An 11799-nucleotide genomic window follows, 5' to 3' on the forward strand; every position below is an offset into this window, starting at 1 on the left:
AAATAAAAAAAAAAAAAAAAAAAAAAAAATGGTGTTATTTCCAGCTTTCTAATTCAGTTACCTGCAGGTACTATTTAAGTACTGCAATTTGATCAGCAAAACTTAGGTACCTACTTAAAAACTAAATTTTAAATTTATTTTCCTTTTATGTTCCTAGCTGCAAAGTGCTAAAATCACGTCACTTGATGTTGTACACTTGAGGTACTATTCTGAATATCAATGGCTGCTTGATTATGCTCTCTACTCCTTGTTTGTCTACACTCTCACTGAGGTAAGGTCAAAGTTTGATGATGTATGCTAAGTACATATTTTGATCAAATCAATTCTTCTTCTTCTTCACCCTTTCCCATGTTCAGATGGGTTTGGCATTTGTCAGCCTCTCAATCAGCTTTAGAGTGATCACTTTGAGAACAACTGGTTTTGGCTAAACAAAATTTTCCGAGTGGATGCTTTTCGTGCTCAACCTTTGCTATTGATATAGCATAGGGAAAAGGACTTTTCTACTCCCTGTTTATATTTATAGTCCCCCTAGCTAGACGCTGATCTACTCTCTGTTTATAGTCCCTCAGCCAGACTGATGATACTGATAGAGTAGGTAAGTGAAATTGATGAATACCCAAGTACCTACGTAAACATCCCTCCTTTTTTTATTTTTCAAGCCTGGTTTACCTTCTGTTTTGTTTGTTTCAGGTGTACACTTCATTCATACCTCTCGACCATGAAATCAATCTGAGTATGCTGTGGTGTTTGGTTGTCCAGTGTTTTACTCTGTATCCTTTATCAAACTATTTCTTTTCAATTAGACTTTTATTAAAATTGCATTTTAACATGAGCCTTGGTGGTTTTTCTTTCCTGCCAATTCTGAGTATGCTGTGGTGTTTGGTTGTCCAGTGCTTTACTCTGTATCCTTTATCAAACTATTACTTTCCAATTAGACTTTGATTAAAATTGCATTTTAACATGAGCCTTGGTGGTTTTCTTTCCTGCCAATTTTTGAATTTCATGGTGGATGGAACTTGTACTGCCAGAATGTGACATTTGAAGGGTAGAAGAGTTTTATCTTCATTAAACCGTTTGTAATTCTTGCTAGAATTTCAAGCAGCTCTTCAGTTATCATGAGGCTGATGAATGACATTTTTCACCAGCTTAACTACATACACAACAAGCTCACCCTGAGGCTTAGGTGTAGGGGCAACTGCCTTTGTAATTCTTGCTAGAATTTCAAGCAGCTCTTCAGTTATCATGAGGCTGATGAATGACGTTTTTCACCAGCTTAACTGCATACACAACAAGCTCACCCTGAGGCTTAGGTGTAGGGGCAACTGCCCATTAAACCGTTTGTAATTCTTGCTAGAATTTCAAGCAGCTCTTCAGTTATCATGAGGCTGATGAATGACATTTTTCACCAGCTTAACTGCATACACAACAAGCCCACCCTGAGGCTTAGGTATAGGAACAACTGCCTCAAAAGATGGATTAAGCAGTGCAGATAAACTACGAGCGTGTACATCTTGTCGTCGGCAGCGCCTGTGGATCTGAATAGTACTATTTAACTCCACAGCTGCTGTCGATCCGCTCACAGTAAGATCCTGTTCACACTGACGCTGGAATATTTCAAGGGAGAGGAATCGGTAGGAGAACGATCGACAGTGATAGTGACTGGGTTTGCCTATCTGGTGATTGCGATGATGATTCTCATTGTGGATGAGGCCAAGCTGGAGACTCCGCTCACAGTAAGATCCTGTTCACACTGACGCTGGAATATTTCAAGGGAGAGGAATCGGTAGGAGAACGATCGACAGTGATAGTGACAGGGTTTGCCTATCTGGTGATAGCGATGATGATTCTCATTGTGGATGAGGCTAAGCTGGAGACCGGTCTGCATTCGGCGTATGCTAGCTTCAATGAGAGCGCGGCCACGTTTCTGCACAACCAGGGACTCAACTCTGAGTAAGAACTTATTTTACTGTCCTTATCCTATAGGATTTTTTTTTTTTAATGAATGAATTGCTACTGGGGTACTTCTTCTTTAGCCTTTTTCTATTTAAAGAGGATCGGCGTTTCTTGTTCTCTTTCTCTGTCAGTCTCTTTCAGAAAGACCTATTGGGTACCTCCTGTCCTTATAAATTTTTCTCACCTAGGTCTTGATTCACACAATCTTTCCACCTTTTCTGCGGCCTACCTCGCCCTTTTCTCCCCCTCACTTCCATTCTCTCAACGTTTTTCTCTATGTAGCTCTTATCTCTTATTTCAAATTTCAACATGTCCATACCACTGCAGTCTCCTTTCCTGGATCTTTCTCGACACTTCTGTTACCTTTATCTTTTGGGGTACCGAGACTTCATGATACCGAGTTCATTCGGGTGAAAGCCGTCTTGTCGTTGTGCTAGAATTTATCCAATAAAATATTCAAAAACTTACCCCACTTTGTGTTTCCCAGGGGCCCGGCTTCCAAGATCATCATCAACTTCTGCATTGCTATTTGGTGTGCCCTCATTGGAGCTTTGTTCACATTTCCTGGACTGCGAATGGCGCGAATGCATTGGGATTCTCTCAAGTGAGTCAGATAAGCCGTATTTTATTATGTGACCTTTTTTTTTTCTTTTCTTAGTCATCATACGAAATTTCTCTTCGGACTAGTTTGCACTGACAGCGGGCGTGGTGGCGCCATTACGTCCATAATGGTCCAAATAGAAATTTCGTATGATGACTCCAAAAAAAGGTCACATAATAAAATACGGCTATAATTTACTGTTGAAAAATTACGAGGGCTTCTGGGTCATACTGTAAATGGGTTTATAGCCGTGCTTTTCAAACCGAGTGTACCGCGAGTAAAACGTAGGCATGATTTACCTATATGGTACGTCTTTTTTTTTTTTTTTTTTTAGGAAAAAATTTGACGAAAATCGCCGTATTAAAGGGGTTACTTTTTCCAAATTGGGTGTTTTTTTTTTTTTTTTTTTTTAGGAATAAATTTGACGAAAATCGCCGTATTAAAGGTGTTACAATAAATCTGTGCTATCTGGGAATCAACATCGAGTGTAAATAATTTCTGGGTTCCGGGAACCAAATTCTCACTTATGGCCGGGGCCACAAGTGAGCGTATTTGGATTAACCTCGGATTAAGCAATCTGATTGATTGGTTGATTTCAAAAAATTCCAAAAGTTTCAGCCAATCAGATTATTTAAATCGAGTTTAAACTCACTTTGTCCAGCCTAGTTAGCTTAGTTGGTAGTGCGTCTGCCTTGTAAGCGCTAGGCCGCGGGTTCGATTCCCGCCCGGGGCGGATTTTATCCTGATGTGATAATGTTCGTTCTCGGAACGGCTGGCTTTCTCCTATCCTGTCTTTCTTCTCTCTTCGATTTTGGGACGATAAGACCATAGCAGTTACAGTTCCCTCTGTTAAACCTCTTTTTTTTTTTAAAAAAAAAGAGCTGAAATCCCAGTAAAGGCGAAGTAGCAAGCGGAAAAAGGTGACCAAAAAAGGTTTTAGTACATAGTTGAAATCATGGTGGAGGCGAAAATTTTCGTTTTGGTTGAACCCCGTATGTCATATTAGTATGATGTACAATTAGCGTTGTCATTTGTGACGTGATCAGTAAAAGCAGGTGCTTGTGGGGAAGTATACCCGTGGGTTTTTGGATTCTCTACTAACACCCCTTCCTCTCCCCGCCTTAATGAGTTTTTTTTTTTTTTAATGAAGTTTGCCAGAGTGAACTGTCTTATCGTCCCGAAATCGAAGAGAGAAGGAAGACAGGATAGGAGAAGCCAACCGTTCCGAGAACGAACATTATCTGTTCTGTATAAAATCCTCCCCGGGCGAGAATAGAACCCGCGGCCTAGCACTTACAAGGCAGACACGCCACCAACCAAGCTAACTAGACTGGAACTTAATGAGTCTTATTCGATTTTGATTGCTAAGTAAGGTCTTATCGTCCCGAAATCGAAGAGAGAAGGAAGACAGGATAGGAGAAAGCCAACCGTTCCGAGAACGAACATTATCTGTTCTGTATAAAATCCTCCCCGGGCGAGAATAGAACCTGCGGCCTAGCACTTACAAGGCAGACACGCCACCAACCAAGCTAACTAGGCTGGAACTTAATGAGTGTTATTCGATTTTGATTTTTCAATTCCTCATTTACTGTGATCTTTTCTCTCTTCTACGTTCCCCATTTAATTCCTGTTCCATCCCGCAGATTGACGGAATCCGGGTTCGACAGTCTACGCCTGGTACTCATCGTTGTACTCATACTACAGAGACTGGCCCTCATGCCTATCTACTTGCAAGCGTATCTGAACATGGCCTATGCCAGGGTCGAGGAGCAGAGGAAAGAAGCGGGCAGGATTACTAATGTAGAGCTACAGAAGAAGGTAAATGTTTAATTTGATACACTCTAGAGCTATAGGACACTTTACTGAAGGAGAATAAAAATGTATTTTATTATGTGACTTTTTTTGGTTCGAAATGATTCAACCAAAGATATTCCGCTTTGGACGTCCACACTTGCTGTCACAGGTCACATATGTATTTTCAATGGTTATCTGAAAGAGTCTGTCTCTCATGTTAAGGGAGATGTTTTAATGCATGGGTTTCTGTGGGTGTATCTGAACATGGCCTATGCCAGGGTCGAGGAGCAGAGGAAAGAGGCGGGCAGGATTACTAATGTAGAGCTACAGAAGAAGGTAAATGGATAATTTGATACACTCTAGAGCTATAGGACACTTTACTGAAGGAGAATAAAACTATATTTTATTATGTGACTTTTTTTTTTGGTTCGAAATGATTCAACCATATCTGAACATGGCCTATGCCAGGGTCGAGGAGCAGAGGAAAGAGGCGGGCAGGATTACTAATGTAGAGCTACAGAAGAAGGTAAATGTATAATTTGATACACTCTAGAGCTATAGGATAATAGGACACTTTACTGAAGGAGAATAAAAATGTATTTTATATTTTATTATGTGACTTTTTTTTTGGTTCGAAATGATTCAACCTAAGATATTCCGCTTTGGACGTCCACACTTGCTGCCACAGGTCACATATGTATTTTCAATGGTTATCTGAAAGAGTCTGTCTGTCATGTTAAGGGAGATGTTTTAATACATGGGTTTCTGTGGGTATTACTAATGTAGAGCTACAGAAGAAGGTAAATGGATAATTTGATACACTCTAGAGCTATAGGACACTTTACTGAAGGAGAATAAAACTGTATTTTATTATGTGACTTTTTTTTGGTTCGAAATGATTCAAACAAAGATATTCCGCTTTGGACGACCACACTTGCTGCCACAGGTCACATATGTATTTTCAATGGTTATCTGAAATAGTCTGTCTCTCATGTTAAGGGAGATGTTTTAATGCATGGGTTTCTGTGGGTAATCACCATGGAATATGCTTTGGTAGTCAGGGTGTTGAAGATTAAATATGGCTTATGTTTACCTAGTGTTTATTTGTCCAACTTCAGATTGCTGCAGTGTTCTATTACCTGTGCGTTGTAACCTTGCAATATGTCGCACCTCTTCTCATGTGCCTGTTCTTCACTCTCATGTACAAATCTTTAGGTAAGTCAAAATACAAAGTTTTTTCCCCCCGAGGTGGATCTACAGTCCCATGAATATAATGAGACACATGTTTCAGTTTTTTTTTTTCTCCAAATTTTAAAGATGGACTGCAAAATGGAGGATCAAGTTAAATGAGAGCAAATTGGTACATGTTGATTTCACATACAGAAATCTACCCTACATGCCAATTTATCTCAACAACGTTGTTATACCGTATTCTATCCAAGCAAAGTACCTAGGGATGACCTTAGATACCAAGCTGAAATGGAAAGAACATGTCAAAAAGAAAAAAGACCAATTAAATGTGAAATTCAGTAAAGTGTACTTGCTTATTGGTAGGTATTCTAAACTACAAGTCGAGAATAAGCTTCTGCTTTACAACCAGGTGCTAAAACCAGTATGGACTTATGGCATCCAACTATGGGGCTGTACCAGTCCCTCAAATAGACTAATGATTGAGTGATTCAAGAATAAGGTACTGAGGTGCATAGTGGATGCACCTTGGTATAAGGAATGATGACCTACACCTACACCAAGACCTTGGAGTAGAATCTGTTAAAGGCTAGAAGATCATCCTAACCCTGAGGCAACCCATCTTCTTAGAGTTGATGATTTGTTCAGACAACTAAAGCGGGTGACACCACATGAACTTATCTGAGTAGTACCACGTTTGGCAACAACCTGACAGCCGAGTCTGCTTAATTCTGTACATAAGATGTTCAGATGGGTTTGGCATTTGTCAGCCTCTCAATCAGCTTTAGAGTGATCACTTTGAGACCAACTGGTTTTGGCTAAACAAAATTCTCCAAGTGGATGCTTTTTGTGCTCAACCTTTGCTATTGATATAGCATAGGGAAATTTGTTCTACTCCCTGTTTATATTTATAGTCCCCTAGCTAGACGCTGATCTACTCTCTGTTTATAGTCCTTCAGCCAGACTACTCTCTGTTTATAGTCCCTCAGCTTCCGCCTTGGGTATGGTGTACCTTAAGTATTTCGCCAACTCCAAGTAGGTATTAGTAGTGCCCTAAGCGAGAATCTAGTCTAAAAAAGCTGAGTGTGAACATCACGACTTTCTATCTTGCCTACGCTAAGTAGATAAGATTCCTTAGTGTGGACTGAAAGTCACGTTTTGGACTCAGGGAGCTCCGAATATTCACCCTATCAACACGAGATTCAAAATCTCCACTACAAAGCACCGAAGTTAAGCAACGTCTAGAGTCACCATGTATGGATGGGTGACCGGAAAAATCGCCCTGTATCCGAAATGGGAATCATAAGTTGTACCTATTTTAAATTTGATTTCACAAAGGGCTTTTCGTGCTCAACCTTTGCTATTGATATAGCATAGGGAAATTTGGACTTTTCTACTCCCTGTTTATATTTATAGTCCCCTAGCTAGACGCTGATCTACTCTCTGTTTATAGTTCCTCAGCCAGACTGATTATACTGATAGAGTAGGTAAGTAAAATTGATGAATACCCAAGTACCTACGTAAACATCCCTCCTTTTTTATTTTTTAAGCCTGGTTTACCTTCTGTTTTGTTTGTTTCAGGTGTACACTTCATTCATACCTCTCGACCATGAAATCAATCTGAGTATGCTGTGGTGTTTGGTTGTCCAGTGCTTTACTCTGTATCCTTTATCAAACTATTACTTTCCAATTAGACTTTGATTAAAACTGCATTTTAACATCGAGCGAGTATTGTCAAACTTCGATAGTGGTAGAGATTACGAGAGTCTTTAAAGGTGTCTCTGATTATGAATTTTTACGTTTATTTAGTATAGGTAGCTCAATGTGTATTATCTAGTATTCTAGTTCATATTGCATTTTGTAGATTAGTGCTTCTTTTTCTAAACAGATGTGAAGATTACGAGTAAGTATTACATACAAAGTATTTCATGCATCATAATATTGAGTTTTGCAGTGCTTCTTTTTCTAAACAGATGTGAAGATTACGAGTAAGTATTACATACAAAGTATTTCATGCATCATAATATTGAGTTTTGCTGGCTAAACGATACGAACAGTCAAGGATTAGTCCTTTTTGGTTAGTCCTTTTTAAGAACCTCTCAAATTTTTATACGCTGAACAGTTTTTGGACTATAAAAATAAATCTTCTGATTCTAAGAACATATTGTTTTGTACATATACATATCTCATGACGCCACAGGTCACATATGTATTTTCAATGGTTATCTGAAAGAGTCTGTCTCTCATGTTAAGGGAGATGTTTTAATGCATGGGTTTCTGTTGGTAATCACCATGGAATATGCTTTGGTAGTCAGGGTGTTGAAGATTAAATATGGCTTATGTATGTTTACCTAGTGTTTATTTGTCCAACTTCAGATTGCTGCAGTGTTCTATTACCTGTGCGTTGTAACCTTACCGCCCCGGGCGGGAATCGAACCCGTGGCCTAGCGCTTACAAGGCAGGCGCGCTACCAACCAAGCTAACTAGGCTGGCAAGGGTGATTTTTTTTCCTCTTTTTTACCCGCTCCAATCCTCCGTGTTAGAACGGCCAGACCCCCGCTATCATCTCTGCTCCGCTGGCTCGAAATTTTTGACCGCCCCTGTGGTGCCCTGCAGGACTTTTCTCGACAGTCGCATGAGTCCAGACACAGGGTCCCGGCCGAAATATTTCACCTGGATTTCCTGGCCCTCCTCAAACCCCAGGGCGCTCGGATGGCCCACCTGAAGGAACCAGAGTTTGGGTTATAGTGTATGATGGACCCTGTATGGCAACCCGATTGTCTCAGTGTTTCTATACGGCAACCCGAACTGTCCCAGACTTTCCATATGTCATCACAAGTTAAAAAAAAAGTTCAAGGCCAGGGGCCACAAAGTGACTTTAAACTCCGTTTAAGTTTTAATCTCGGTTTAAGCAATCTGATTGGCTGAAATTTAAAAAAAAAATCAACCAATCAGATAGCTTAATCCGAGAGGTCAACCGAGTTTAAACCCCACTTCGTGGCCCCGGACCATAATGGTCAACGGCAGAATGTTAAGATTGAGAGTAGAAAACATTGACTTGAGACTGATACTCTTCGGAGAAGAAGTGAGAAGATCCACGTTAAAGTTCTGTTTTGTTTGTTTCAGGTGTACACTTCATTCATACCTCTCGACCATGAAATCAATCTGAGTATGCTGTGGTGTTTGGTTGTCCAGTGCTTTACTCTGTATCCTTTATCAAACTATTTCTTTTCCAATTAGACTTTGATTAAAATTGCATTTTAACTGAGCCTTGGTGGTTTTCTTTCCTGCCAATTTTTGAATTTCATGGTGGATGGAACTCGTACTGCCAGAATGTGACATTTGAAGGGTAGTAGAAGAGTTTTATCCTCCTCATCTGGGCTCCCAGAATCTCCCCCTATGACTCTGGCCCTGGACTCTCTTAAATTGGTAAGTAAAGCCGTATTTTTTTGAGATTTTTATTATTATTATTCAACCAAAGAGATTCCGCTTTGGACGTCCACACTTGCTGCCACTTATGTATTTTCAATGGTTATCTAAAACAGGGCCTCTTAGTGAAATTTTGCTATTATTTGATGAAAAAATTTCAAGAATTAAAGAGACTGTCTCTCATGTTAAAGATGTTTTAATATTTGGGTTTCTGTGGGTAATCACCATGGAAGTCCAAGCCAGATCATAAAATTTATCTAGATGTAATAATGGAGAAGTAAACGATATTTGTGACAAGGATTTAAGTATGCTTAGCACAATTAAAAAAAAAGCCAGATCATAAAATTTATCTAGATGTAATAATGGAGAAGTAAACGATATTTGTGACAAGCATTTAAGTATGCTTAGCACAATTAAAAAATTCTTTAAACAACATGGGCCATTTATTTCTGGTTTCAGATATTCACAACCGACGTGTTCCGTGGCATATTTGGTTTCGCCACTTGGTGGGTGTGCTTTGCTTGGTTTGCATCTTCCGCCTTGGGTATGGTGTACCTTAAGTATTTCGCCAACTCCAAGTAGGTATTAGTAGTGCCCTAAACGAGAATCTAGTCTAAAAAAAGCTGAGTGTGAACATCACGACTTTCTATCTTGCCTACGCTAAGTAGATTCCTTAGTGTGGACTGAAAGTCACGTTTTGGACTCAGGGAGCTCCGAATATTCACCCTATCAACACGAGATTCAAAATCTCCACTACAAAGCACCGAAGTTAAGCAACGTCTAGAGTCACCATGTATGGATTGGTGACCGGAAAAATCGCCCTGTATCCGAAATGGGATACATAAGTTGTACCTATTTTAAATTTGATTTCACAAAGCAGATGTGAATTTTCAACTTCAACACCCTAGCTGGCAAAACATCTTTCGAGCGAGTTAAGTAGATTCCTTAGTGTGGACTGAAAGTCACGTTTTGGACTCAGGGAGCTCCGAATATTCACCCTATCAACACGAGATTCAAAATCACTACAAAGCACCGAAGTTAAGCAACGTCTAGAGTCACCATGTATGGATGGGTGACCGGAAAAATCGCCCTATATCCGAAATGGGATTCATAAGTTGTATCTATTTTATATTCGGACCATAAGTAGTACCTATTTTAAATTTGATTTCACAAAGGAGGTGTGAATTTTCAACACCCTAGCTGGCAAATCATCTTTCGGGCGAGCATTGTCAAACTTCGATAGTGGTAGAGATTACGAGAGTCTTTAAAGGTGTCTCTGATTATGAATTTTTACGTTTATTTAGTATAGGTAGCTCAATGTGTATTATCTAGTATTCTAGTTCATATTGCATTTTGTAGATTAGTGCTTCTTTTTCTAAACAGATGTGAAGATTACGAGTAAGTATTACATACAAAGTATTTCATGCATCATAATATTGAGTTTTGCTGGGTAAACGATACGAACAGTCAAGGAAAGCTAGAAACTGATTTGTCCTTTTTAAGAACCTCTCAAATTTTTATACGCTGAACTTCAGTTTTTGGACTGTAAAAATAAATCTTCTGATTCTAAGAACATATTGTTTTGTACATATCTCATGACATGACACTCAGTAGCCCGCCGTCATTTTGTTTATCAATGTAAATATATTTCAGTCACTTTTTGATTGTTTTACGTAAAAAAAAACACATTTTTATTATTATTATTATTATTATTATTTTTACTCGAAATAGATAACGAATGTTAAGTAACATCAATCAGGGCTGAAACTTGGATGGGTGACAAGTGGCAGGGGAAAGACCGAATAAATACCATTTTGTATTTACCATAAGCAAAAACAATAACAAGGAGACATTTTTACCAACAACTAAAGCTAGCTTTTCTAATACTTATACAAGTGAGAAGGCTTAACGTTGTATAATTTGGATGTACCCAACCTCGTGAGGTTTCCCCGAGCCCTCTGTCCATAAAGTGGTAACTTCCAAGTATTTTTGGAGAGTGCCCGTAAAGCAGTGTTTCTCAAAGTTGTCCCAACCGCGGCACACTTTTCAAGAATGCCATCTTTCCGCGGCACACAGTTTGAGAAGAACTGTCGTGAAGTCTCCAAACATACTCAAAGATTAACACTTTTAATACCACGGATCTAAAGACCCGGAACTTTGTGAGTTTTGCTGGGTAAACGATACGAACAGTCAAGGAAAGCTAGAAACTGATTTGTCCTTTTTAAGAACCTCTCAAATTTTTATACGCTGAACTTCAGTTTTTGGACTGTAAAAATAAATCTTCTGATTCTAAGAACATATTGTTTTGTACATATCTCATGACATGACACTCAGTAGCCCGCCGTCATTTTGTTTATCAATGTAAATATATTTCAGTCACTTTTTGATTGTTTTACGTAAAAAAAAACACATTTTTATTATTATTATTATTATTATTATTTTTACTCGAAATAGATAACGAATGTTAAGTAACATCAATCAGGGCTGAAACTTGGATGGGTGACAAGTGGCAGGGGAAAGACCGAATAAATACCATTTTGTATTTACCATAAGCAAAAACAATAACAAGGAGACATTTTTACCAACAACTAAAGCTAGCTTTTCTAATAGTTATACAAGTGGGAAGGCTTAACGTTGTATAATTTGGATGTACCCAACCTCGTGGGTAACAAGGAGACATTTTTACCAACAACTAAAGCTAGCTTTTCTAATACTTATACAAGTGGGAAGGCTTAACGTTGTATAATTTGGATGGAGTTTCTCCGAGTCCTCTGTCCATAAAGTGGTAACTTCCAAGTATTTTTGGAGAGTGCCCGTAAAGCAGTGTTTCTCAA

At 39.0% G+C, this 11799-nt stretch overlaps 1 protein-coding gene across 1 annotated transcript in view; it reads left to right on the plus strand.

Moving 5' to 3' along the window:
- LOC103510555 (transmembrane protein 161B-like) overlaps positions 1–9894 on the plus strand; it is a 15388-nt gene extending 5494 nt beyond the window's left edge. Inside the window, exons 4-11 of the mRNA XM_026824579.1 lie at positions 158–271; positions 691–770; positions 1735–1950; positions 2441–2557; positions 4159–4372; positions 5467–5580; positions 8885–8965; positions 9425–9894. Of these exons, the coding sequence (XP_026680380.1) occupies positions 158–271; positions 691–770; positions 1735–1950; positions 2441–2557; positions 4159–4372; positions 5467–5580; positions 8885–8965; positions 9425–9547 (1059 nt within the window). The 3' untranslated portion in view covers positions 9548–9894. The remainder of the gene's footprint in view (positions 1–157; positions 272–690; positions 771–1734; positions 1951–2440; positions 2558–4158; positions 4373–5466; positions 5581–8884; positions 8966–9424) is intronic.
- The last annotated feature ends 1905 nt before the right edge of the window (positions 9895–11799 follow it).

Source organism: Diaphorina citri, unplaced genomic scaffold (assembly GCF_000475195.1).
Source record: "Diaphorina citri unplaced genomic scaffold, Diaci psyllid genome assembly version 1.1 scaffold617, whole genome shotgun sequence".
In the NCBI taxonomy this organism is placed as follows: Eukaryota; Metazoa; Arthropoda; class Insecta; order Hemiptera; family Psyllidae; genus Diaphorina; species Diaphorina citri.